Source organism: Pelodiscus sinensis, chromosome 30, assembly GCF_049634645.1.
Source record: "Pelodiscus sinensis isolate JC-2024 chromosome 30, ASM4963464v1, whole genome shotgun sequence".
In the NCBI taxonomy this organism is placed as follows: domain Eukaryota; kingdom Metazoa; phylum Chordata; order Testudines; family Trionychidae; genus Pelodiscus; species Pelodiscus sinensis.
In genome coordinates, this window is record NC_134740.1 from 3,552,654 (window position 1) to 3,580,136 (window position 27,483).

A 27,483-nucleotide genomic window follows, 5' to 3' on the forward strand; every position below is an offset into this window, starting at 1 on the left:
AAAATGGAGCCTGAGTTGTACCTCTACATATTTATTGTTACTCAGTGCAAACAACGTCACACACAAATCCCAGTGAGGAGCTCAATATGCAACACACTGCAAGACAGACACAGCCCTGCTGTGGCCCTGCTCCAGCATGGGGGATTGGCTGCCACTGGGTGGGGGTGGAAAAATGGGGCAAGGAGAATTTCTTCTCTAGCGGGCACTGGCTCTGAGCCAGGGAGACTTTGAGGAGCTCTCTGGGTTGGGCAGGCAAGGACTGGGACATGGGTGTTTTCTCCTCTAGGGGGCGCTGTGTATGTCCAAGGCAGAATTCGAGGGGCTGGATGGGTTGGGCAGGCTGGGACCAGGACATGGGCAGCTTCTCCTCTAGGGGGCTCTGTCTCTGACCCACTCCTACAGCAGGGAACTGCTGGGTGCAAGTGGGACGTGGGACGCAGGTTGGTTCCTTGCTCGAGGCGCTGGCTCCCTGCGTGACACAAGGTGCCCAGTCACAGCCCAGTTCACAGCAGGGCAGTGCGGCTGAGGGCTCAGGAGGTCACAGGAGGTCACAGGAGGTGAATCACTCTTGCCCCACACCGGAGGGATCTACCAGGGCACCGAGCTGCAGGGGGGCACTGTGGGAGTCAGGACGGCAATGCCAAAGAAAGGGGGCAGCGCTCCTACACCACTCGCTGGATCACGTTCTTGTACTCAGGGCCGTTCGCCCGCTTCAGCTGCACCACGGTGGAGAAAAGCCATTTCACCTGCAAAGGGTACGGACAGAGAGGGCAGGCGTGAGAGGGGGGTCAGAGCTGGGGGTGGGAAACTGCTCTGTCTGTCTGTCAGTGTCATTCTGTCTGGTTTCTATGTCTGTGTCTCATTCATTCAGCCTGTGTCCCCCACAGCTTTTCTTCTTTCTCCTTCCTGGCTCCTTTTTTCCTTCCCTCCAGTGATGCACTCAACAGTGCTAACCTGGCTCTTCCCGTCGCTCCTACGTTCTCTCTCTCTCACCTTGAACAGGGTCACCGTGGCGCTGTAGCACACGCTCAAGAGGAAGAGGGTGATGAAGACCGAGATGGTGCTCCAGAGGCTGTTGAGCTCCTCGTTGTCATCCTCGGTGCAAAACTCGCCAGACAGGATCACCTCTGTGGGGGGAAAGAAAAAGATGTTACCTCCAAGTCAGCCCATGCAAGAGTGAAAGCTCAGATGTTGCACCCAACCGCAGTTGGTGTCTCTGTCTCTCCACCCACCGTTCCATCCCTCTGCTCATCTGTCTCTAGGAATATTCATCTAACCCTGACCATAAGCAAATCACCCACTAATGTAGCTGGTATATCCATCCAACCCTGACCACAAAACATCTATCCATCCCTAGACACCTCCTCTCCCTGCCACCCTACTTCCATCTCTAGACATATCCCATTCATATTTTCATTCATCCATGACGAAAGAATATCCATCCATCCTTCTCTAGATCCACCCTTTTGTTCATCCATACATCCTTCCAACCATTACCACAAACTATGCACATGTCCATTTAATATTAAACCTCAATTTATTGCTGACAACAAACCATCCATCCATCTCTTCATCCATAATCAGAAACCATCCATTTATACATCCACCAATCAACTCCTTGACATCTCCATTCATCTCTGCATTCATTCAGCCATCTCTAGATACAACCATCCAGTGATGACCAGAAACCATACATCCAACACACAAAGAATCCATCCATCCATCCATCCATCCATCCATCCATCCCCTCTCACCCCTGCAGTTATCCATGATCATGAACCATCCATCATTCCTTCCTTAGACACCACCATCCATCCATGGAGGATGCCCCACCCTTGCATCTCCAGATACATGTATCCATCCATGGCTGGAAACCATCCAACAATCCATCCCTAGACACATTCATCCATCCATCCAAGCATCCCTCCATCCATCTTTCTGTCCATCCATCCGTGCCTCCAACGCTCCTATCTACACACCTCCTTCCATCTAATCATCCAGAGAAGCATGTCTCCATCCATCTCTCTCTAGCTACATTCATCCATTCATTTATCCATCACTGCCTCCATCTGTCCACCTTTAGACACATCCATCCCTGTCACCCACACAAACTTTCCTTCCCTCCATTCATCCACCACAGCCCACGGAGATGAAATGGACACAGAACCTCACTCATCCCATGTGCCATGACCAGGTACCCAGACAGTGAAATTTGCCAGGTGTTAAATTTCAATGTGCCTTAGTTTCCCTGTCTGCAAAAGCTGGCTTTGTGAGACTAAATCCATAAGAGTGAGTGAAGTGCCCGGAATTCTGCCAAGGTTGGGAAGGCCTCCAAAGACCAGAAAGGATGGGTTTCATGTAGGTGCCCCTGAACACCCATGAGATATTTCAGCCATCTCTGGGGCTGATCATACAGGGCCCACTTCACAAAGGCCAACCTGTCGTTGCCCCGGGAGTGGGATGTGCAGAAGTTGAACTTTGTTGCTATTCCGAAGAGAGTCACCTGTGTTTTGTAGCTGGGAATGATAGTTTCTAATCTCCCCTCCCCCACACTAGAAAGCCCCCTTCCCTAGAGGTGTTTGGAGAACAGGTGCATGGATGGGCGTGGGGGCATGTTTCTATGTCCCTCTCTTGGGTGTCTCTCTGTGTGTACAACCAGGACAGCCCAGGTGAGAGAAATCCTGTGTCTTGCCATGTGACCTGTATGCCCATCTGTATGGGTATGTCTACACTACCACCCTAGTTCAAACTAGGGTGGTTAATGTAGTCATTCGAAGTTGCAAATGAAACCCGGGATTTAAATATCCCGGGCTTCATTTGCATCTTGCCGGGCGCCGCCATTTTTAAATCCCCGTTAGTGCAGATTCCGTGCGTTACCCTCAGAACAAGGTGTAAAGGTAGTTCAAATTAGAAAGCCTAATTCGAACTACCTACTCCGTGCCGCGTGTAGCCGCAGGCACGGAGTCTGCACTAACTGGGATTTAAAAATGGCGGCACCCGGCAAGATGCAAATGAAGCCCGGGATATTTAAATCCCGGGTTTCATTTGCAACTTCGAATGACTACATTAACCACCCTAGTTTGAACTAGGGTGGTAGTGTAGACATACCCTACCAGAGTAGCTTTCTCTCCCCCTCTCCGTCTTTGTCTCTGTCTCTTGCACAGCTAACACCTCACTCTGCATAGAAATCCACCTGCAGCTCCCATGTTGCCCCCAGGAGAGCAGCCCTAACACCTGCCCTGCAGGTGGCGACCTTTTAACCCCAGGTGCCAGCTCTGTGTTTCCACTGCTTGGTGTGAGCCCTGCCCTCAGCCATCCATCTCTGAGGCTGATACACACATGGCAGGACCCTGGAGGGGGCAGGTAGTAGATGGGGCTCAATAGCAGAATCTGCATCATGTGGGCCACACCACTACCTGGGCCCTGAAGGTCACCAGAGGTAATGTGACTTTAGCTTAGCTTGGTATCTGCTCCAGATAACAGCCCTACTACTGCTGTTATTTTCAAGGACTTTGTCCCTGTAGCTGATCCTGACTTGTGGCATTTGCTGTATGTTGTCTCGGCTCTCCCTCCTCAGCTACTGCTGAGGATCAGAGGCGATGGGGATGGAGGCAGAGCCTTTGGCCTCCTAGCCAGCGGGTGAATAGTGTTTGGAGGCCAGGGTATTCGAATTACCTAACCCCACTGTCTGGAAAATCCCTCTGGGGCTTCTGGTCCTGTCTGTGGTGGCAGAGAGTGTGGGGTAAAGTTGATGCTGATATAATGGTAATAGCCTAGAAGAGATCTTGTCTGAATGAGATGCCAGGGATGGCCAGCTACCCACTCAGGCATCCAACGCTCCATCCGATCCTTATCTGGATCCTCCTTCCCCCATAACTTCCATGCAGCCTTATTGACCTACGAACACCATGCTTCTACCTCCACATCCATCCATCCATCCAACCCCATCTACTTATCTAGTTATCCCTTTATGTACCATCCATCTCCCAGAAATCATTGCCATCTGTCCCCTTTAATGCACATTCATCCATTGGCAGATATGTATATTCATCTATCCATCCATCCATTGCCTTATTCATCCATGTATTCATCCTCATCCCTCATTACTCACTATCTCTACCTGCCCATCCATCCATCCATCCATCCATCCATCCATCACCTTGGATTCTCATTTTCCTATCACCATTCATCCCCATCGGTGTTGATCCTTATCTCTGTCCATCCATTTCTCACAGTCCATCTATGGCCACCCCCACTCCCATCCCTTCATCCTTCAGAACGGTTCCTCCCTCCAGCCCTCTCCTTAGATTTACCCATCCATCCCCTGCCATGGACTCTCTGGTACCCCAATGTCACCCGTAAATTTTACAGCCATCGGTTCCCCATTAAAATGCAGCCTAATAGAACTGAGTTCTGATACTAGCTCAGTCACTCATGTGAGCTTGGGCAGGTCTGTTCCCATTTGACTGTCTCTCTTTCTTCTCCCTCTTTCTCTATTTGGGTGTGACCCTTTTGACTCCAGTGTCTATTCCTAACATGACCCTGATCTCAGTTAGGGGTAGAGATGCTACTTTACTTCAAATAATTCTCACTCTCTCTGTGATATCTGTTGGTCACTTACACCTCTCAGAAATATGTATGTATTCTTCAAATGTGCTTTCTGAACACATGTCCTCCACCCCCCCCCCCCCCCCAAGATAGGCTTGAACATATCTGTTCCTCTGCAATTTCTATGTATATGTTTAAGTGTCTCTCTCGGCCTCTCTCCAACACTGCTTCCATGATGTAGCCACTGAATCTTTCCTTGAATAGCCTCAACCCACCCTTCTTTGATGTCATCTGTCCATCCTTCCTTCTATGGCCTCAGCCTATGTTTCCTTCCATGGCATCTAGACCTCCTTCCTTCCACGCCTTCAACTTTTGTATCTACACATCCTTCCTTCACGACTTCAATAGATCCTATTTCCATGCCATCAACTTATCCTTTCTTCAATGGTATCAACCAGTCCTTTCTTCCATGGAACCTATGTGTCAACCCATGTAATCTACTCATGTATCCACCCACCCTTTCTTCCTCGTCATCTACTCATGTATCTACCCATCCTTCGCTCCAGAAAACCTACTCATGTATATACCCATCTATTCTTCCATGTCTTCTACTCATGTATATACCCATCTTCCTTTCCACATCATCTACTCATGTATCTACTCATCCTTCCTTCCACAGCATCTTGCCATGTAGCTACCCAGGCCTTCATGGTATAGATGTACCCACACATACAGGATCTGCATGTGAGCATCCTCAGCCTTGGAGCATCTTGGCATCTCCCAGCTCCCAACTTGAGAATTTCTCCCCCTTGAACAAACCCCAGACTTTACCCAGGGACACCACAACAAAGAGACCTGGGAGTGAGCACATACTAGTTCCATTTATTCACTTGGCATTACTGATGGCACAGAGATTATTTACAGGAAGCTCTCCCAGACAATGCTAGCAGTGGAATGGGGAGAAGATGTCTTCATTTACCGGGGACATGGCGGATGTTGCGTTGGGTGAATTTCATTGGTGTCAGAGCTTCATGGATGACCATGCAGGTGTAGGTGGCCCCGTTGTTCCAGTTGGCCTTGTCGACTGTCATCTTGCTATAGAGGAAGTAGGTTGAATCACCATCTCCTTCCTTCATGGGCGAGGTGGTGACAGATTTGTTGCTGTCACTGGATTGGTGATCCTGCATCCACTTCACTGAGATGTCCTCGGGGAAGAATCCCCGCACCAGGCAGGTGAGGCTGACAGAGTCTCCATTGTTGCTCAGCTCCTCAGGGTGGGGGCGCAGGAGGTAGACACGGGGCGGAGAGCTCTTTCCTTGTGTGGGTGGGGATGGAGGACACAGATGAGCCATGCATATCACTGGGCTGGGGCCACATGGAGAGATGGACAGGGCTGGTGTTTGTGTGGGAGGGAAGAGGGGTGTAGGAACATGCCCACTGTCCTGCAGATTGGTGGGCAGGGCTGGGACTGGGGTTGTGTTGGCATGTGGAATGGAAGGTGGGATGGTGTCATCCCATATGGGAACAGAGAAGGGCTAAGGGCCAGGATCCCAGGTTGTTAGGGGCTGGGACTCCCCCTGAAAGACCATCCCTCCCTCATGGGGGCTGTAATAGGAGTCTTTCTCTTAGGGACCATACCCTCCTCCTACCTTGCTTCTTGGAGATGGATTTGATGATGGGTGAGGGAAGCTCCGAGTGCTCCACTTTGCAGGTGTATTTCTCTCCGGCTTCCCAGTCACGGGGGAAGATGGCCAGGGAGCTGGAGGCGGTGAAGGTGCGGTTGCGCTGCTCAGACAAGACGAGGGGTTCGGGGCTAATGGGCCCTGACTTCTCCCGGGACCAGACCACTTTCAGGTCAGCGTCGTTAGGCAGGTTGACGACCAGGCAGGTGAGCGTGGGGCTGAGGCCCACATAGAGCTCAGAAGGGGGTGGGGGCACCATGAAGATCAGGATGTTGCTGGTAGATGTAGATAAGTCTGGAAACAGGAGAAACTGAGTCAGCCACTAGACCTGCTCTCCCTCTCCCAATCCCAGCCCAATCTCCCTTCTCCTCCCTCGAACCCAGCCCAGTTTCCCTTTCCCACCCTTCCTAAGTATCCCGGCTCTGTGTCACCTTTGCACTTTCGGGCTTGGTCCTCCACTGTATTGCCCTGGTGGGACACCTTGCAGGTGTACGTCTTGTCCTCCATCCAGTCATCTTGGGAGATGCTGGCATTGCTGTGGGTGCTGTAGGTGTGGCTACCGGCATCCTTCTTGGCAGGGCCTGTGACACCATGAAGCAGCCCAGACACACCATCCACCAGCCACTCCACCGTCAGGGGCATGGGGTAGAAGCCGGAGATGAGACAGAGCAGGTGGATGGTGCTTGGCTTGGTGGTGCAGGAGGAGTGGTAGACTTGCACCGTGGGTTGGACGCTTGCAGGTTCTGGGAGGAGAGTGGCAGGTGTCAATTGTTTTACAGGCCCCTACTGGTCTCTCCACCCCCCTTTCCATGTAGCTTGGTCCTCCCCATCTGGCATTCTGCTCCCGACTGCATGGTGCCCACTTCGGAGACCTCTGCCCCACTTCCCAGTGCAAGGTCTCTCTCTTTTCATCCCTCACCCTTTCTCTGCATGACTCCCTCCCCCTTCCCCAGATCCAACACCACCCACCAAACCCCAGACATTCTTTCTTCTCCAGGGTGTCTCTCTCTTTCCCTCCATACATTCTCCCATCCTCTCTCCTTACAACCATCATTGCGTTACAACCTCCCTCTCCCCTCTCGCAGCCACGCTGCCCCTACTTGGGATTTCCTTGGTGATGGTGGAGCTGGTGGGTTCGTGCTTGACATTGCAGCGATAGGTGTTGGATTCCCAGCTGCTGGCTGGGACGGTGGCTTGGCTGCTGAGTGAGTAGAGGTCGCCAGAAGTGTGCTTCATGGAGGGGTAGGTCTTCAGACCCGTGGAGCCGATGCTGGGGCTCCACTCCACAGAGACTGGCTCAGGGAAATAGCCTTTGACCAGGCAGCCGAAGGTGACCTGAGAGGTGGTGGCTTCAGCAGAGCAGGAGGTGAGGGGAAAGACGGACGGGGCTTTGGGACTAACTGCAAAAAGAGAAAGAGAAAGACCATGAGATGTGGCAGAAAGGATCAGAGGGAAAAGGAGGCAGAGAGAGACAGAGTTGAGTAGAGAACCTCTAGTCTTTCAAACGAACGATGCCCGGTGCAAATGTCCCATTGTACACTAGAAAGCATTAATTTCACCAAATGGAGGGTTGTACCAGGAACTGGAGGTGGCATTTTCCTGAGGAACCGAGGGGAATTAAATACTCAAGTGGCAGAGAAATTTCCCTTGGAGAAATCTCAGCTTCTGCAGCTAGAAACAACCCAAGATTTTGACCATAAAAGTGAAATTTGAGGACATTAGAGGGCTCTCCAAAGAGGTGCTGTGTCACTAACTTTTGATTTCTTAAGGTTCTGGCTGAAGATGTGTGCATGTTGTTCTTGCAGTACTAGCTGGGCAGGGATATTGAATACCATACTCTCATTTGGCTCCCAAGTTCATTGCTAGGACCCTTCGCCCCCTAGTGGCTCGTTATCAAGTCTGTTGCTCACTGAGTTGGTAAGTGTCCTGGGAAGTCCCTGGATTCTTTATAGGAATGGCCGGGATTTTCCAAGTCATCTGAGCCATGTGGGCTGTTTGGGTGAGAGTAAGTCTTAATATTATGAATAGGCGAGGAGTGAATGGTTCTGATGAAGTGCTCTGGGATACAGAGGAAATATTAAATGCCATAGCGAGTGCTCAGGGTCCAATACCTTCCCACGCTCCAGTTTGATATCGGACGTGTTGTGGTTGGATTTCAACCAGGTGAGTGAGACTTTGGGCTCCTAACCCCAGGGGCCAATTTGCCAAGATACATGATAGTTCTGGTGCCAGGATCTTGATTCCCAACTGGTGATGTGGAACCCTGTGGGCTTAGGGTCATGGGGAAGTGGTTAGGGGTAGCACTGGGGTTATGGTTAAGGGTAGAATTGTTCTTTAGTTCTTTTTGCACAATGGTCTAGAAATCAAAGGTCAAGGACCTATCACACTATGTCCTTTAAAAAGAATTAACAAGGAGAAATCTACACATCTCAAGACCATGGCAGCCTGAGACAGGATTTGAGGGTAAGGTTTGGGATGTTGTGGTTAGGGGGTTGGGTTCAAAGAGATGGTCAAAGATGAGGGTGAGAATTAGGGAATAGGGACAGTAGAGCCGGGATTAACAGTGAGATTAGGATTGTAAGGAAATGGGGATGATTCAGGTGTGGGGGGGTCAAGGAGCTGGTTCATCTTTTGGAAGCTGGAAGTTGGGTTGAGGCTCATGGTTAAGGAGTTGGGGGTATAAAGAGTTGGGTTTAAGGGTTGGGTTAGGGTGAGAATTCTGGGATTTGGCTAACAAACTCAGTCTTGGACAGGCTATCATACCCTCTAGCTGACAGCTTTACTAACCCGATTTTCCATTCACAGAATCGTGCACATTCCAACCGATTTGGATGAATATTTTGCATGCCACTTTCCTAACTTGTATGGGAGAAAAATTGTAGGTGACTCAATTTCTGGGAGTTCAAACTGAAGGCATCTTGGAGAACAGATACCCGCATCTCCATCTCCAGTCGGAGATGTGGGAGCAGCTCTTCTCTGGAAAGGGAGAGCCACACAATAGAGAGCCAGATTTATTCACAGGCTAAATTATAGGCCTGAACACTGAGCTGTCATCAGTACTGGGGCTTGTGTGCGACTTCCAGCCCCAGGCAGCCAAGGACACATGTTGCTCTGCAGGGAACCCCCCACGCTCGGCTCTCGGCATGGAGCACAAGCACAGAGCTAGCAGAGGAACGCAGGGAAAGCGCAGAGAGACCCTCTCCTGCACTCGGTGAGTTCAGGGTGTTTCCTCAGACAAGGAACACCCCCAAAGGGCAAATCTGTGCCCGTCTTTAGAAAGTTTTCAGTTGCAAATTTTTTTTAAAATTGGACTAAAAAGACAAGACAATTAAATCCCATCAGGAAAAAAAAAGTTCAGTCGGGCTGCAGAGAAGAGAGGATTCAGTCCCAGTAGAAGTAACTCAGGGGATGTCCCCACAGCCCCAAATCGCAGACTGGGCTACCCCAACTCTCATCTCAGCCTCCGGATAGCCCAGCCTCCAGATCCCCTAGCCTCCGGATCCCCCAGCCTCCGAATACCCCAGCCTCTGGATCCCCCAGCCTCCGAATACCCCAGACTCCGGATCCCCTAGCCTCCGGATCCCCCAGCCTCCGAATACCCCAGCCTCTGGATCCCCCAGCCTCCAAATACCCCAGCCTCCGGATCCCCTAGCCTCCGGATACCCCAGCCTCCGGATCCCCTAGCCTCCAGATCCCCCAGCCTCCAAATACCCCAGCCTCCGGATACCCTAGCCTCCGGATCCCCCAGCCTCCGAATACCCCAGCCTCCGGATCCCCTAGCCTCCAGATCCCCCAGCCTCCAAATACCCCAGCCTCCGGATCCCCTAGCCTCCGGATTCCCCAGCCTCCGAATACCCCAGCCTCCGGATCCCCTAGCCTCCGGATCCCCCAGCCTCCAAATACCCCAGCCTCCGGATCCCCCAGCCTCTGGAACCCCCAGCCTCCGAATACCCCAGCCTCTGGATCCTCCAGCCTCTGGATCCCCCAGCCTCTGGATACCCCAGCCTCCAGATCCCCTAGCCTGTCCTGACCAATTCATTGACAGTGCCCCACACTCCTCATCTGCACCTGCCTGATATCCACACCGTGGGCTCCCTAGCCCTGACTCCCAGCTGACAGCACCTGCCTGCCCAACCCTGGACTCCCCCTGCCAGCACCCGTCACTCCCAACTTGCAGCTCCTGCCAGCCCATCCTTGGGCTCCCTCTAAGACTGATGGTGCCCCTCACTCCTGTCCCTCAGCTTCTGATAGGCCTGGTATCCAGTCCTGAGCTCCCAAGCCCTGCTGGTGTCCCCCAGTCAATGCTGAGGGTGAGAGTGAGGGAGTAGGGGCTGCTGTCCCTCACTCCTGACCTTTATCTCCATCAAGCCCAGCTCCACAACCCCTTCCCTGCCGGTGCCCCTCATGCTCAACCCACAGTTCCTCCAACCTGAGCCCTGGCCCCCCAGCCCTGCCAGTGCCTCTGACTTCCAACCCACAGCTCCACCCAGCCCAGCCCTGAGACCTGCCAGTGCCCCTCACTCCTGACCTGCATCTCCAGCTAGCCAAGCCCTACAACCCCAGCCCTGCCAGTGCCCCTCATCCCTGACTCACAGCCCCTGCCAGCCTAGCCCCTGCCCCCAAGTCCTGCTGGTACCCCTGGCTCCCGACCTGTAGCCCCACCCAGCCAAGCCCTACACCCTGATCCTCACTCCCAACCCAGAGGTCGCTACTCCGCAGCTCTGCTAATGTCCCTCACACCCGACCCCCAGCCCCTGCTAGCCCAGCCCTGGGACCCTCCTCAGCCCTGCCAGTGCCCCTGAATCCTGACCCGCAGCCCCTGCCAGCCCAGCCCAACACCCCAAGTCCTGCTGGTGCTCCTCACTCCCAACCCAGAGCTCACTGCCCCCCAGCCGTGCTGGTCCCCCTCATTCCCAACCTACAGCCACTGCCAGACCAGTCCTGGCCCCCCAACCCAGCCTGTGCCCTGTGCTCTTGACCCATAGTCCCAGCCAGCCTAACCCTACAATCCGAGCTATGCCAGGGTCCCTCACTCCTGACTGACCATGCCTTCTCAGCCCTCAGCTTCTCCAGCCCTGCTGGTCCCCCTCAGTCCCAACCTGCAGCCTCTGCTAGCCCAGCCCCTCCATCTAGCACTGCCAGTGCCTCTCACTCCTGACCCACAGTTCTTGCTGGCCCAGCCCTACACTCCGAGTCCTGCCGGTGCCCATCCCTCCCGCCCAGCTCCTGCTGGCTCAGTTCTGCCCCCACCCAGCCCTGTTAGTGCTCATCACTCCTAACCCACAGCCTCTGGTAGCCCAGCCATGGGCCTCCCTCAGCCCTGCCAGTGCCCCTCACGCCTGACCTGCAGCCCCTTCCAGCCCATCCCTGGCCCCCCTGCCCTGCCAGGGACCCTGACTCCTGACCTGCAGCCCCACACAGCCCAGCCCTACACCCTGAGACCTGCCAGTGCTCCTCGCTCCCAATCTAGAGCTCACTGCTCCACAGCTCTGCTGGTGATCCTTGCTCCCAACCTGCAGCCCCAGTGAGCCCAGCCCCCCAGAGCAGACTGTGCCCCTCACTCCCAACCCATAGCCCCAGACAGCCTACCCCTACACCCCGAGTCCTGCCAGTGCTCCTCACTCCGGACATATAAGACATGCCTGCCCAGCCCTGGGCTCCCCCAGACATGCTGGTGCCCCTCACTCTCGATCTGCAGCTCCTGCCAGCTCAGGCCTGGATACACCCCCCCCACACACACACTGCCCATGTTTCCCACTCCTGATGCACAGCCCCTGCTAATTGCTCAGCCCTGGGATCCCCGCAGTCCCTGCTAGCTCAGCTACGTTCCATCAGCTGCATTTGTGTCCCTCACTCCCATCCCGCAGCCCCCCAGCCCTGCTTTGGGCTCCCTGCAGCCCTGCCAGTGCCCCTCAGTCCCAAGCTGTGTCCCCTACTAGCTCAGTTCCGGGCTCCCCCCAGACTTTGTTGTTGCTCCCACGCCTGAGCTCTTGGGACCCAGGAACCCTTTCACCCCTGGTTTCCCAGCTGCTGGGTGGGGTGTGAGGGATGCAGCTCTGTCCCCTCATCTCTACCTTGGGAGCACAGCCTGCCCTGAGTTACCCCAGCACACATAGGCCGTGCATGGAGGGCCATGTGCTGCACCCTGCCCCACTACTGCATCTGCACAGGGGGACATGCCCCATGTCTCTTCAGAGGTCAGGGGAGCCCTCAGCCTGCCTGGCTCCCAGCCCCACCTCTTCCTCAACCACTAGCTCCCACTCTCCTCCTCCCCCAAAGTCCTGACTCCTTTCTCAAGCACCCACACACACTTGCTGTGGTAGGAGAAAGCACCCCTGCACTCACGTGAGAAGCTAAGAGTTCACGGACCAAACGACCAGCCATGGTGGGTCACGGCCGGGCACTCTAGGCTGGGGGGTCTATCCAGGAACCCAGCGCTGCTCCGTGTCTACCGTGCTGTTCCTTTGAGGGATCTGTGCCTCTGAGACAGCCCCTCTCCTTCCCATAAATGAAAGTCAAGATAATTGTCAACCGAGAAGATTGGAGGATGCCCAGTGGGGGCAAACAGGGCTTGGGCTGGTTAGAAAGTGTGAAATTCTCACAGCTGGGTGAGTGCCAAGAGGAAACCTGGGGTGAAAAAATAACTGAGGTGCGACTTTCACTGGTGCCAACTTCCCCTTTTTAGCCATGTTGTTTGTTTGTTCATTTCTTGGTTGCTTCCCCCTAGAGAGATGCACACGAAAGCTGCAGAGCTCAGAGATATTTGATATTCCTGGTGTGGGAGAGGGGTGGGAATCACAGGTTTGAAAGAGACCTCAGGAGTCATCAAGACCAACCTGCTGCTCAAAGCAGAACCAACCCTAACACAATCACCCAGCCAGGGCTTGGTCAAGGCAGGAGTTCAACACCTCTTGGGATGGAGATTCTATCCCACCCTTGGGAACACATCCCACTGCTACCCCACCCTCCGAGACAGAGAGATCCTGTACATAGCTGTGCACAGGGATTGTGTCTCCCTCTGGCTAACTTTTCTTCTAACCTCTGCTAGCAGATTGCCTGCATTATAAAAAGGTTTCATGTCTTTGCTCCTGCAAAGATAGTGATGAGCAGCTGGGGGGTTCCTAGCAGTACGATGGGCGGTGGAACGTCTCCTGCAACTTGGCATGTTTAGACCTCATCCATTTGTGGCACTTAAGGATAGAAGAAGGTGTCCCTGGGATGGGATGTACGTGTCCCATGGATGCTCCTGCCCTAAGACCCCAACATCTGTCCAAGACCGAGCCATTAGGAAGAGACCCCAAAGCTGGCTTGAAAGACTCCGGTCCTGGAGACTCCACCTCAATCTGGCAATACAGACGGCAACCCGCAGAATTTTCCCAGCAGCTGTTAGTTTCTCAGAGCAGAGCGAAGGGCCCAGATTCCGAAGGGGGGTGTGTTGAAAGATCCAGCTTCACAGGCAAACGTGTTGCCTTATCTCCTCCATCCCCTGATGTCAGAATTCCAGTTCTTCTGGGTTTTGGCCATTTCTTCATGATGGAAAGTTAGACTCACAGGCCAATTGGACAATTTGAGAAACAAAGGCAGAGAGAAGGGGCCAGCCTATGGACCCAGATGTCCCCATTGCTCAGCCAGTGGGTTCACCACTAGGCCATACAGCCACCAGGCCGTGGAAACAGGTGGGTGGATGGTTGATTGGTAGTACGGTTTTCCGATTTTTCCTCCTTTTTGATGGTTTCATTTTTATTCTCTTTGTTTCTCTTCTATCAGTGGGACGCAGCGCTCCCTCCGTCTTCCCCCTGGTGTCCTGCTGCAGCAACATGGGCAACGATCCCACAGGCATGAATTTGGCCTGCCTGGTGACTGACTATTTACCATCGCCAGTGAAAATCCTGTGGAATTCCGGCAGAGTGACCAAGGGGGTCCAGGATTTTCCAGAGATGCTGGCCTGGAACGGGCTTTACACCCAGACCAGCTTGCTCACCATCCCTGATGGGACCCAGAAGAGCGACAGCTACCGGTGTGATGTCACACATACAGGGTCCAGACAGACAGTGTCCAAGACGTTCCCGCAGAAATGTAAGACAGACAACTCCCCATGAACCCCAGGCCAAAGAAAACAATATGGAGAAATGCACACCAGGCACACCCCCATGTTCCACCATGGGTGGGGGAGATTTTCAGTACAGTCTAATGTATTTAGGCACCTAATTCCTGTGGGAGGTTGGTGTCCAACCTAAGGAAAATTTCAGGTGCTGGCCTAGGCAGAAATGGCTCCTAATACCCATGCTGCTGCTTCTGTACGTGGGAAAATTTTGGTTCTCTGTCTCACCTCATAGCATTAACCCTGACCCTAATCCTAACTCAAACTGCTTGTAATCTGATTGGTTGATACACCTGCTAGGTATATAAACCAATGACCAAACTCCCCTTCATTGCAAAACCGAACTTTGTTCACACACAAGAGCTCAAACAAAACTAGCCCAACTCAGAGCACAGGTTCCCAGCCTCCAGAGTACAGCGAGCTGGCTGGGGTGGACACCTTCCACACCTGGATGTTACCTAGGTCTTCTGCTTGGTCCTCATGTAGAGAGTTCCCTCTCAGATGCTTTCCTTAACAAGGAGCCAGAAGACTTCCCTTCCCTTGATTAGAACAGACAGTCCCATGAAACGGGTGAGGGGAGGGGGAGGAGAAGGAACTTACTTAGAAAAAAAAGTTCAAACAAACACTGCTCCAGTTCCAGCTTTGTCCCTGCTGTTTACCAGGGAGACCACAATTCATGCAGCAGATACAAAAACATCCCAGGGAGGCAGAGAAACTTTGTCTATAATATTTACGGGCCCAGTTCCCATTTATTTTCATACCTATTATAGCTCGCAAAATCTCAGCCCTAGAGGTTGAACGAAGTTGTGCAGGTGAACTTACCTCAAACAGGGGGAGGGTTTGATAGAGCTGAGATGACCATAGTGCCACGACTTGCTCTGGAAGGTAATCTACAGAGTGACACTGAGCTGTGTTGTCCCCTCTCTCTGCTCTCAGCGTGTGCTCCGATGATGCCACCCCAGGTTCACCTCCTGGTCCCTTCCTGTGAGGACCGCTCCACGGAGAGCCAGCTGGAGCTGGTTTGCCTTCTCCTGACCTTCCAACCCGGCAACGCTGAAGTGAGATGGCTGGTGAACGGAAAGCTGATGAGCCGTCCCGCCCCAGCCTTCTCCTCTGCAAAAAACGCAGAAGGCGCTTACATGGGCCAGAGCCCCTTGAAGGTCACCAGGCAGAGCTGGGAGAAAGGGGACGTATTCTCCTGCCAAGTCACCCATCCAGCGTGGGGAACGGAGCCCTCCATGTACAACACCAGCAAGTGCTTAGGTGAGGGGCTACGGCCGTGCAGGATAGGAAGTGGAGATGGAGAATTCCTGATAAGCCAGCCTAAGTGTAGGTTGGGCTGCACTGAGACCCCAGGGTGGTGGGTGAGGTGGAGATACAGTTGAGAAATTGATACAGGATGTGAATGGAAACAGAATGAGACAGGAGGGAGGGATGCTGTAGATGTCGTGGAAGGGGAGTATAAATAAATAATGAGAAGGCCACGGTATGAAACCTGTTGGTGCAACTTTGAGCAGAAGATTGGACTAGACTTGCTAAGATCTCTTCTAAACCGCCTTGTCTATGATACTAAGCCATGGTAGATATTTCTCTAGCGCTATACCTAACACAGGTAGCTACCGGTTATAGCGAATTGACCATGGGCTTCTGGGGATGGGCACCTGACAGAGCCCCGGAGCCTCCTCTCATGGTTTTAAGGTTGTAGGTGGATGAGATAAGCCTTTGTACATCCTTAAGCATTTCAAAACAAAGATTTTCATGTGCTCTGATTTCCAATTATTTTAAGGAAAATCTTTGCGACACTCTGCAGGGTTCCTATGGGATTAAGTGTCACCTTTTTTCCTTCCCACATTATTGCATTTCACAGCCTGCCCCAAAAGCGCCCTGGAGCCAAATATCTACATGACGAAACCTGCCTACGAAGACATGATCAAGAATTCTGGCCGCATGACCTGTCTAGTCACGGGTTATGAATTAGCCGCCACCACAGTCACCTGGATGGTGAACAGTTGGGTCAGCTATGAGGGAAAAACAGACAGTCCCAAGAAGAACATCAATGGAACCAGCAGCCTGGTCAGCTCCCACCCAGTGTCACAGGCACAGTGGACACAAGGCACCAGATTTACCTGCAAAGTCAGCACGCTCTGTTCTACAGAACTCACCCAGGAGTTAACCACCATCAATAAAGGTGAGTGGCCTTGGTGTGGCAAAGGGAAAGGCAACTCCAGTCATTCCTAGCTGTTGAGCTCTGATTTAAGTCCCCCTAATGGTGAAAAGGAAGTCTTTTGGTTCAAGCTTTGGGATGCAGGAATAGCTCAAAGGCCCATGCCCATCTGAATTATGGTAATGTCAATCGGAGGTGAGGCACATGTTGACGACCCAGAAGAAGAGGAAGGTGACATCCATGAAGAAGAGAAAGACAGTAAACAGGCTGAGGGAGAAAGAGAAAGAATATGAGAACGCTGAAGCAGACAAAGGAAAAAAATGAAGATGCTGATAATAAAGGTCATGATCTGATGGAGTCAAAACTAATTAGGAAGTCAGTGATTATATAGCTGAGGGAAGTGAAAAAAAATTGAATTTGATGATAGTGAGAAAGACAAATACAAAGTAGATGTTAAGTTGTTGCTATTTAACTGTGAGGAACCAGAAGTTCATTGCGATTTCTGAGTGAAAGATGTGATATTTTAGTTGAATCTTTCGGTGAAGGTCCAAGGACTTTGAGTTTGAGGGAAGATGATGCCCAGTATTGGGTTTTCCTTCTGCCTGGTCCAGCATCATGCTGATCCTGAACTTTTCCTCTTCCTGGTCCCTTTATAGACGGATAGATGTTGGATCTGAGTCCTTACATTAGTCGTGCAACTAAGTCTAAATGTTTTCTTCTCTCTCTTCTTTTTCATGTAGGTGTCATTATGAAGGAGCCTTCCATCACCATCTCAAAAGACTACCATGAAGACATCACAGGAAACAGAGTCTCTGTGACTCTTGTCTGCGAAGTTAGTGGCTTTTCACCAGAAGACATCAGCATCTCCTGGTTGAAGAACAATTCCCCGGTCCTGAAATCACGTTACAATAATGGCCCTGTGACAGGAAGCGGCACCTTCTCAGCCTACAGCATCCTAAAGGTAGATCAAGGTGAAGGAGAAGGAAATTACGCCTGCATGGTGCGTCACCCAGCCCTGCATGAGCCCAAGAGTGTTGTGGAAAAGGTTTGCTTTGGTAAGTTAGGGTTAGTTAAGGAAGATCCGTGAGATTTGTCATCCCATCCAACCATTTCCCTGAAAAAGTAAATGAATCTATGTAAGGCGGGAGGTGCCTCATTGAAAGATTTCCATTTACATCATGATGACTTCTTTGGTGACTTGAAGAACTGCAAGATTTACAGCTATTTGACCCAGGTGGGGAATCTTCAGTCTGCTCCAGTTCAGAATATCTCCCTGTCCCCGCAAGCCATTATCCAGTCTGAAATATCTTAATCCGTTGGCATCCCAACACACCCCTTAAGGTGATGATGTGAGAGCCTCCAGGTCCCTATGACCACTAAAAGAACTGCACGAAAAATGTCCTCCATACATCAGGGAATTCTGGGCAGGAAGCAGCATGTAACTAGATTGGGCTGTGATTTGTGCAACAAGTTGCGATGGACACTCTTGTACGTGGGGCAACGTCACAGTGGTCATTCGTGGCTGGGGCGGAATTCACTGATATTTTCCCCCCTTTCACTTTGATTTGTGTGCTTTCCTACTAGACATGGTATCACATTCACCCCATTTCAGGTTCACAGTTTTATATGTAGGTTCCCTTCCTATTCCTCAAATTTACTCTTGGCACATTGGCAATGTGTTCATGGATCTGCAGCCATAAGAGGTGCCAGATAAGATCTAGTCTCAAGGATGGGGCTGTGAGGGTGGTGTGTTCATAGCGTCTGGTGGATGTGAAAGCCAGTGGATGTGAATCCACAACCCACAGGCACCTTTCAGAAAAAAAATCTCACTCTGGAAGACTGGAAAAAGGTTGATCTAGTTTTGAAACCGAGGTCCTTCTCCAGCTTGATTCTGGCTTGTATATTTATACCTGCCTCTGGAAATTTCCACTCCATGCATCTGACGAAGTGGGTCTTTGCCCACGAAAGCTTATGCTCCTACACTTCAGTTAGTCTATAAGGTGCCACAAGATTCCTTGCCGCTTTTAGAGGTCCTTGTGGCACTTTGTCATTGCAGGACTCCGTCCCTCAGGGTATGTCTACACTACCCCGCTAGTTCGAACTAGGAGGGTAGTGTAGACATACCCTCAGGGAGTCCTGAACCAGGAAAACCTTATATTGAAATGCACCTCTGGGCAGATGCCCGTGTTGCACTAAGGGGGAGATTTTTCAGTCCCATCTCAATGATGTAGGTGCCTGATTCCCATGAAAGTTGTGATTAAAATCCTCAGGAACCTTGGGAATTCGTACACACACAGCTGGCTTGAAATCGCTGCTAATCCTCATGACGCCCCCTCACGTATGGGGGAATCTTCAGCTCACTGCCTTACCTATCTTGCAGAGAGTGACTCTGAACTGTGTTTTCCCCTCTCTCTGTTCTCAGCTTGTGGTCCGATGATGCCTCCCCAGGTTCACTTCCTGGCCCCGTCCTGTGAGGACGGTTCCACGGAGAGCCAGCTGGAGCTGGTTTGCCTTCTCCTGAGCTTCCGACCCGGCAATGCCAAGGTGACATGGCTGGTGAATGGAAAGGTGACGAGGTTCCCCACCACAGCCTTCTCCTCTTCATTGGGAGCAGACGGCGCCTACATGGGCCAGAGCCATGTGAGCATCATCAGGCAAAGCTGGGAGAAAGGGGACATCTTCTCTTGCCAAGTCACTCATCCAGCATGGGGAACGCAGGCCTCCACGTACAACATCAGCAAGTGCTTAGGTGAGGGGCTACGGCCTCACAGGCTGGGAAGGGGGCGTGGAGAGTTCCTCAGAAATCAGCTCTGCAGGAGTGTAGGTTGGTCTGCACCTAAACTCCAGGGTGATGGGAGAGGTAGAGATAAGGTAGACAGGTCGATCGTGTAGATGGATGGAAACAGAACGAGACAGGAGGGAAGGATGCTGTAGATGTGGTTGAAGGGGTGTATAGATAAATAATGAAAGGGCCGGGGAATGAAGCTTGCTGGTCCAACTGGGAGCAGAAACTAGGAATAAACCAGTTGAGATACCTTCTAAACCACTTTGTCTATGATTCTACGTTGCAATAGCTATTTTTCTAGAGCTATACCTCACAGGGGTAGGTAGGGCAAGCCCTTATGGGGCATTGACCATGGTATTTTTGCAGATGGACCCCGATAGCAGGAACCCAGGAGCGTCTTTCCCAGGGCATCCCATGGTGTTAAGGTTCTGGGTGGATGAGCCTTGGTGACTCTTTAAGTGGTTAGAAACAACCACTTTCCTGTGTACTCATTTCCAATTTTTTAAATGGAATGTTGTTAGGTCGCTCTGCGGTGTTCGGAAGGGCTTAAATGTCATCTTTTGCCTTCGAACATAATTTCTCTTTGCATTTCACAGCCTGCCCCAAAAGCGCCCTGGAGCCAAACATCTACTTGACAAAACCCGCCTTCAAAGACGTGATCAAGAATTCGGGCCACGTGACCTGTCTTGTTTTGGGTTACGACTTAGCATCCTCCACAATCATCTGGGAGGTGGACGGAAGTGTCAGTTCTGGGGGGAAGACAGAAGCCCCCAAGAAGAACAACAATGGGACCACCAGCCTGGTCAGTTCCTATCCAGTGTCACGGGCACAGTGGGGACAAGGCACCAGATTTACCTGCAAAGTGAGCACGCTCTGTTCTGGAGAACTCACCCAGGAGATAACCATGGTCAATAAAGGTGAGGAGCCTTGGTTTGACAAAGAGAAAGTCATTCCCTCAGTCATTTCCTGCTGGGATTGCCTGGAAGCCTAATCCGAACTAGCTACTCCGTGCCGCGTGTAGCCGCGCGGCACGGGGTTCGAACTGCCGGCATTTAAAAATGGCGCCGGCTGGCTTCATGCAAATGAAGCCCGGGAAATTCAAATCCTGGGCTTCATTTGCAATTGCGGTATGACTACATTACCCTCCTATTTCGAATTAGGAGGGTAGTGTAGACATACCCTAAGAGGGTGTCACAAGGAGGAAGGAGAAAATTTGTTCCTCTTGCTTTCTGAGGACAGGACAAGGAGTAATGGGCTTAAAGTGCAGCAGGGGAGGTTTAGATTGGACATTAGGAAAAAATTCCTAACTGTCAGGGTGGTCAAATATTGGAATAAATTGCCAAGGGATGTGGTGGAATCTCCCTCTCTGGAGATATTTAAGAACAGGTTAGATAGACATCTGTCAGGGATGGTGTAGACGGAGCTTGGTCCTGCCTTGAGGGCGGGGGGCTGGACTCGATGACCTCTTGAGGTCCCTTCCAGTCCTATGATTCTATGATCTGGATATCCAGCTGGTGTTTGTCAGCTTCCATCAGGCTGTCCAGGGTTATTTTTATTGGAAATTTGTGAGATGTCCCAAAGGAACCCTGCACTACTGGGTAGGACCTCAGGCAAACGGGCCAGGTGGAAAGTTGGGCCCCCACCAGCGCAGCAGAGAAAAAGGTGGCATCCCACGAGGGTCAGAAGGAGGCCTGCGCCAGGACACAACGGGCCTGTGCTGGAGTGATGAAACCCCGTGCTACCGTGGAGGACTCCGGGCAGACAGGCTGGGTGGAAGGTCAAGCCCAGCCAGAGTGGTGGGAAAGGAAGCGGTAGTCGGTGTGAGCCGGGAGGATGCTGGCACATTTTTGTCAGTGGGGGGCTGACATCATGACCCTAGGGGCCTTGCTAGCAGGGGCGTGGTGGTCCCAGGGCGCAGGAAAAGCCGGGGATTGGGTGATGGAGAAGAGGCAGACCCCGTAAAAAGGGTGCGACAGGCCCAGGTCGAAGGAGAGAATGTCCCAAGGTGGAGGAGTGATGGTGCCCAGGCCTGGTAGCCAGGGAGGATAAGCCGCGTAGGCCGGATGAGAGGCTAACGGCATCAGGAAGCAAACCAGGGTGGCCAGTTGGAGGTCTGCATGTAGACGATCCAGAAGGAGAAGAAGATGAAGTCCATGAAGAAGAGGAAGGCAGTGAACAGGCTGAGGGAGAAAGAGAAAGAACATCAGAATGCTGAAGAAGACAATGGGGAAAAAAATAAGATGCTGATAATGAAGGTCATGATCTGGCAGAGTGAAAGCTGATTAGGAAGTGATTCTATAGATGAAGGAAGAGAAAATGATTATAGTAATGAAGACGACAACAATGTGGATGTGAAGTTGTTGCCATTTAAGGGTGAGAATCTGGAAGTTCATCTGAGTTCTGAGTGAAAGATGTGAGAGATTAGGTGAGTTTTGAGTGAAAGTCCAGGGTTTTTGCATTTCAGGGAACATGATGCTCAGAGGCTGGGTTTTCCCTTTGCCTGTCCTAGTGTCACACTCATCCTGAACTTTTGCTCTCCCTGGTCCCTTTGCAGAGGGATGGTTGTTGGGTCTGATTGCTTACCTTAGATGTTCAACCAAGTCTTAATGTTTTCATGTCCCTCTTCCTTGTCGTGTAGGCATCGCTATGAAGGAGCCTTCCGTCACCATCTCAAGAGACTACCATGAAGACAATGCAGGAAACAGGGTCTCTGTGACTCTCGTCTGTGAAGCTAGTGGCTTTTTCCCCGAAGAGATCAGCATTTCCTGGTTGAAGGACAACTCCCTGGTTCTCAAATCATATTACAATAATGGCCCTGTATCAGGAAGTGGCACTTTCTCGGCCTACAGTATCCTGAAGGTAGATCAAGGTGAAGGAGAAGGAAGTTACGCCTGCATGGTGCATCACCCGTCCCTGCGTGAGCACAAGAGTGTTGTGCAAAAGGTGTGCTTTGGTAAGTGCCTTCTCAGAGGCCATTGCCTTCATGATACCATCATTGGTAACACAAAGAACTGCAAGATTTACTGCAATTTGACCCACCTGGGGAATGTTCCTTCTGCTGCACTACAGGAAACTTCCCTTTTCCCCCAAGCCATTATCCAGTCTGAAATATCCCGAGCAGTTGGCATCCCAACACACTTCTTGAGGTGATGATGTCACAGCCTCAAGGTCCTCATGACCAGTAAAGGTAGTGAAGGAGAAATGTCCTACATACATCAGGGCATTCTGGGCAGGAAGTAGCATGTAACTGGATATGGCTGTGATTTGGACAACACATTGGGATGGACACTCTTGTACCTGGGGATAGGCCAAAGATGTCGTTCATGTCTGGGACAGAGTTTGCTGAATTTTTTTCCCTTTCAACTGTTAGAATCACTGCGGTTTGTTTGCTTTACTACTAGATTTGGGTTCCCTCCTACCCCCGGGTCTCAAGTTCATAGTTTTTTAGTTAGGTTCCCTTCCTATTGATCTTGGTAACTAATTGTCCATTCATTATCAGTGGGAAATAGATCAATGGAGGGATGATAGGAGTTACTATAGAGAACTTTCTGGGTGTCTGGCTGATGAGTCTTGCCCACATGCTCAGGGTTTAGCTGGTCGCCATATTTGGGCTCGGGAAGGAATTTTCCTCCAGGGTAGATTGGCAGAGGCCCTGGAGGTTTTTCACCTTCCTCTGTAGCATGGGGCACAGATCACAGCTGGAGGATTCTCTGCATCTTGGGGTCTTCAAAGTATTTGAAGGCTTCAATATCTGAGATATAAGTGAGAGGATTATTCTAGGAGGGGGTGGATGAGATTCTGTGGCCTGCACTGAGCAGGGGGTCAAACTAGATGATCATAATGGTCCCTTCTGACCTTAAAGTCTATGAGTGTATGAGTCTATTCCTCAAATATACTTTCAGCACATGGGCAAAGTCTTCATGGATCTGCAGGCACGACAGGTGTCCAGTTAAGATGTGGTCTCAAGGATGGGGCTGTGAGGGTGGTGTGTTTAGATCATCTTGTGGATATGGGAGCCAGTGAATGAGAATCCACAACCCATAGGTGGCTTTGGGAGGGGGGGAATCCTGGAAGACTGGAACAAGTATGGTCCAGTTTTGAAACACAGATCCTTGTGGTGCTTTGTCATTGCCAGACTCTGCCTCTTGTTGACTTCTAAAGCTGAAAAAAAAAATTAGATTGAAATGCACCTCTGGGCAGATCCCTGTGTTGCACTAAGGGGGAGATTTTTCAGTCCCATCTCAAAGATGGAGGTGCCCGATTCTCATGGGAAGTTGTGATTAAGAATCTTCAGGAACCTAGGGTAATCTCATGCTCATAGCTGGGCTGAAATGGAATCTAATCCTCATGATGCCTCTCATGTATGGGGGAGGATCTTCAGCTCACTGCCTTGCCTATCTTGCAGAGACTGACCCTGAACTGTGTTTTCCCCTCTCTCTGCTCTCAGCATGTGGTCCGATGATGCCACCCCAGGTTCAGCTCCTGGCCCCCTCCTGTGAGGGTGACTCCATGGAGAGCCAGTTGGAGTTGGTTTGCCTTCTCCTGAGTTTTCGACCTGGCAATGCCGAGGTGAAATGGCTGATAAATGGAAAGGCGACGACCCACCCTACCCCAGCCTTCTCCTCTTGGTTGGGCGAAGACGGTGTCTACATGGGCCAAAGCCGCATAAATGTCACCAAACGGAGCTGGGACCAAGGGGAAGAATTCACCTGCCAAGTCACCCATCCAGCGGGGGGACAAAATCCCTCCATGCAAAAGACCAGCAAATGCTTAGGTGAGGGGCTACGGAAGTGCAGGGTGGGGAGTGGGTGTGGAGCGTTCTTGGGAATCCAGCCCTGCGTAAGCTTTGGTTGGGTTTCACCTAGTCCCCAGGGTGATGGGAGACATGGAGATATGGAAGAAAGGTTGATACTGTAGATGGTTGGAAACAAAAAGGGATGATAGGAATGGCTGCTGTAGCTGTCCTAGAAGGGGGTTAAAGATAGATAGATAATGAGACGGCTGCTAGACGAAGCTCGTTGGTCCAACTTTGAACCGGAAGTTGGACTAGACACACTGAGATCTCTTCTGATCCTCATTTCTGAGCTGTAGTAGGTATTTCTTTTCATTAGTTCCCGGAGGTTGATTGAATAACCTGTTACAGTACCTTAGCTGCAGTATTTTAGGGGATGGGCACCTGATAGAACAAACCCAAGAGCCTCTTCTCCTGGGCTTTCCATGCATTTAAGGTTGTGGCTGGATGGGATCAGCATTGGTGTATCCTTCAGTGTTTGGAAACAAACAATTTCATTTGTGCTAATTTGCTTGTTTTTTTATGGAGCGTTGATGTCGCTCAATGGGCTGCTCTCCAAGGTCAGGAGGGGTTCAGGGTCCTATTCTGCCTTCTCACATTATTGATTCTGGTCTCTTTGCATTTCTCAGCCTGCCCCAAAAGCTCGCTTGAGCCAGCCATCTACTTGTACAAACCTTCCTACGAAGACGTGATTAAGAATTCTGGTCATGTGACTTGTCTAGTTTTGGGTTACGACTTAGCTGCCACCACAATCACCTGGGAGGTGGACGGAAGGGTCAGTTCTGTGAGGAAGACAGAAGCCCCCAAGAAGAACAACAATGGGACCACCAGCCTGGTCAGTTCTCACCCAGTGTCGCAGGCACAGTGGGGAGAAGGCACCAGATTTACCTGCAAAGTGAGCACGCTCTGTTCTGGAGAACTCACCCAAGAGATAACCATGGTTAATAAAGGTGAGGAACCTCAGCATCTCAAAGGGACAGAGAAACTCTAGTCATTGTCAATTGGTGGCCATTTGTGTAATGGTAAAACACATGTGAGGGTGAGGAGCCTACTGATGCTCCGGAAGGATATTGAGAGGGCATCCATGCTTTGGGAAGGGGGTTGGACTTGATGACCTCCTAAGGTCTCTTCCAGTTCTACGATTCTATGATTCTTAACTTGGATGTGCACCCACGTCTTATTCTTGCCTTTCTCCTCTTCCTTTTCATGTAGACGTGGATAAGAAGGAACCTTCTATCACTATCTCAAAAGCCTACCACGAAAACCTCTCGGGGACCAAAGAGTCCTTGACTCTCATCTGCGAAGCTAGCGGCTTTTACCCCAAAGACATCAGCATCTCCTGGTTGAAGGATAATTCCCCTGAACTCACGGCCAGTTACAAAAATGGTCCCCTGGCAGGAAGTGGCGCCTTCTCAGCCTATAGCATCCTGAAGGTCAATCGAAGTGAAGAGGCAGAAAACTGCACCTGCGTGGTGCATCACCCGGCTTTGGAGGAGCCCAAGAGTGTGATGGAAAAAGTGTCTTTCAGTAAGTGGATACTCAGACGCAGGAGTTAATTTGGGGATTTCTGCATGCTTTGTTGTCTCATCCAGTCAATAGCATGAACAAGTGCTTGATCCCATAAGTGCTCTGGGCTGGGGTCGTGGCCTCACTGACAGATTTCTAGCTCCATTATGAAGCCATCTTTGGTGAAATCAAGGATCACAAGATTCATTGAAACCTGGGTTATGAGGGGTAGGACATCTTCAGTCAGTTTTTCTGATACCCTAGAAGAAGGAGGTTCTTTCCCTTCCTTCTTGGAGCTCCAAATTCTAATTCCCTCCCCAGTGTCCTCAGCCCATTCCCCAAACATCCTCTGGGGTTTGAAGGCCTGAGAGGAAGGTCCTCAATTTCCACCGGGTATCTGGTGAGTATTCATTCTGCCCAGCCGCCAATGCTGCCTCCCGCCCCTAACCAGGTGGCAGCGACTGTCATCGACCCCCTCCGAAGGTCTTCCTCCTTCCCCCATCCCTGGAAGATCTCTACATAGCACAGAATGCCACCATCACTTGTGTGGTGAACGGCATGGAGACCCCCAGCAGCCTGGAGATCTCCTGGAGCAGGAGCAATGGAGGCCCGTTGATGGTGAACTCCAGGGAGCCGGTGCCACATCCAAATGGCACCTACAGTGCAGCCAGTGTCCTGCGGGTGTGTGTGGAGGAGTGGCAGTCCGGGGAGGAGTTTATCTGCACCGTGAAGCACCAAGACATCCCATCAGCTGAGGTCAAGACTATCCACAAAAGTCTCGGTAAGCCCTCTGTGGGGTACCAGGTCTAATCTGGGCCAAGGGTGGTGAATTCTCCATGGGACCTTGTGACTTTAGGGGCCACTAGCCCTGATCCAGGTGCAGGTTGGTGGGACTGGGAGTTAGAAATGTGTGGGTGGGATGACATGGGCGCAGGACACAGAAAGTCAGGACACCTGGGTCCTTTTTTCAGCTTTGCAAGGGGAGTGGGATGTAGCAGGTGAGATCAGCAAGACTTGGAGCCATGACCCCTGGTTCTACCTCTTTTCATTCAATTGATTTAGGTCTAGAGGGACACAGCTGCTGCATTGTTTCCGTGGCTCTGCAGGGCGGGGGCGGGGGACAGTCTAATGGGATAGAGGAGGATGATGAGGACGGGGAGGCAAGAAGGATTCCTGGGTCCCTTTCCCACCACTAACTGGTGTTTCCTTGTGGCAGAGGTCTCTCTCCTGGCCCCTTCTGTCTACGTCTTCCCTCCTCATGCGGAGGAGCTGGCTCTCCAGGAATGGGCCACTATCACCTGCCTGGCCTCCGGCTTCCGACCCAGAGATATCTTGGTGACATGGACCCGGAAGGACCGGCCCCTTCCGCAAGAAGCCTACATCAATATCGGCCCCATGCGGGAAGCTGGGGAGGAGGAGAGCTACTTCATCTACAGCAAGCTCAGAATCCAGGCCTCTGAGTGGCAGAAGGGGGACACCTACTCCTGCATGGTGGGGCATGAAGGCCTGCCCATGACCTTCACCCAACAGAGCGTGGACAAGGCCTCCGGGAAACCCACCGTCGTCAATGTCTCCGTGGTCTTGTCCGACACCGATGTCACTTGCCACTGAGGAGCAGAGCCCTGTTGGCTTCCCAGGCTGTATTAGAGATGGCCCCTGGACCTCATGGGGTCTTACATTCCTCGTATAATGGGGGTAAAACCAGGGGAGCTTTTGCCTACCGAGAATGGCTGTGTGTTGAAGATGCCTGAATAAAAATGAAACGGCCTGGAGTGTCACGCAGAAGCGATTGCCTCTGTGTCTCATCTATCGATCCACCCTCCCGCCCAGGATAGGTAAAGCCAGCCAATCACCTTTCCTTCTAATCTTTTCCTTATGCATGATTTGTCTTCTTTCATTGTTCTA

The 27,483-nt window shown here is 51.5% G+C and overlaps 1 protein-coding gene and 1 gene segment (V, D, J or C); one reads left to right on the forward strand and one right to left on the reverse strand.

Annotated features, from left to right (window-relative positions):
- Positions 1-12,756, reverse strand: LOC102456808 (immunoglobulin heavy constant gamma 2-like). The segment is given in 7 exon segments: positions 1-746; positions 994-1,127; positions 5,528-5,863; positions 6,198-6,524; positions 6,662-6,973; positions 7,331-7,630; positions 12,576-12,756. Coding segments are annotated over 6 exon segments (1,329 nt in total).
- A 1,243-nt stretch (positions 12,757-13,999) lies between these two features.
- LOC102456558 (uncharacterized) lies at positions 14,000-27,400 on the forward strand. The gene is made up of 12 exons (XM_014577358.2): positions 14,000-14,306; positions 15,268-15,594; positions 16,199-16,519; positions 17,236-17,550; positions 18,918-19,244; positions 19,877-20,197; positions 21,919-22,233; positions 23,728-24,054; positions 24,702-25,022; positions 25,285-25,599; positions 26,030-26,359; positions 26,795-27,400. The coding sequence occupies exons 1-12, from the start codon at positions 14,048-14,050 to the stop codon at positions 27,187-27,189; spliced, it is 3,873 nt and encodes a 1,290-aa protein (XP_014432844.2). The 5' UTR covers positions 14,000-14,047; the 3' UTR covers positions 27,190-27,400.
- The last annotated feature ends 83 nt before the right edge of the window (positions 27,401-27,483 follow it).

Excerpts from the sequence above, each read along its gene's own strand:
- LOC102456558 (XM_014577358.2), top strand. The coding sequence starts at position 14,048 with ATGGGCAACGATCCCACAGGCATGAATTTGGCCTGCCTGGTGACTGAC. Across the intron at positions 25,023-25,284 it reads GATAACCATGGTTAATAAAG|ACGTGGATAAGAAGGAACCT; the intron begins GTGAGGAACCTC and ends CTTTTCATGTAG. Across the intron at positions 25,600-26,029 it reads GATGGAAAAAGTGTCTTTCA|GTGGCAGCGACTGTCATCGA; the intron begins GTAAGTGGATAC and ends GCCCCTAACCAG.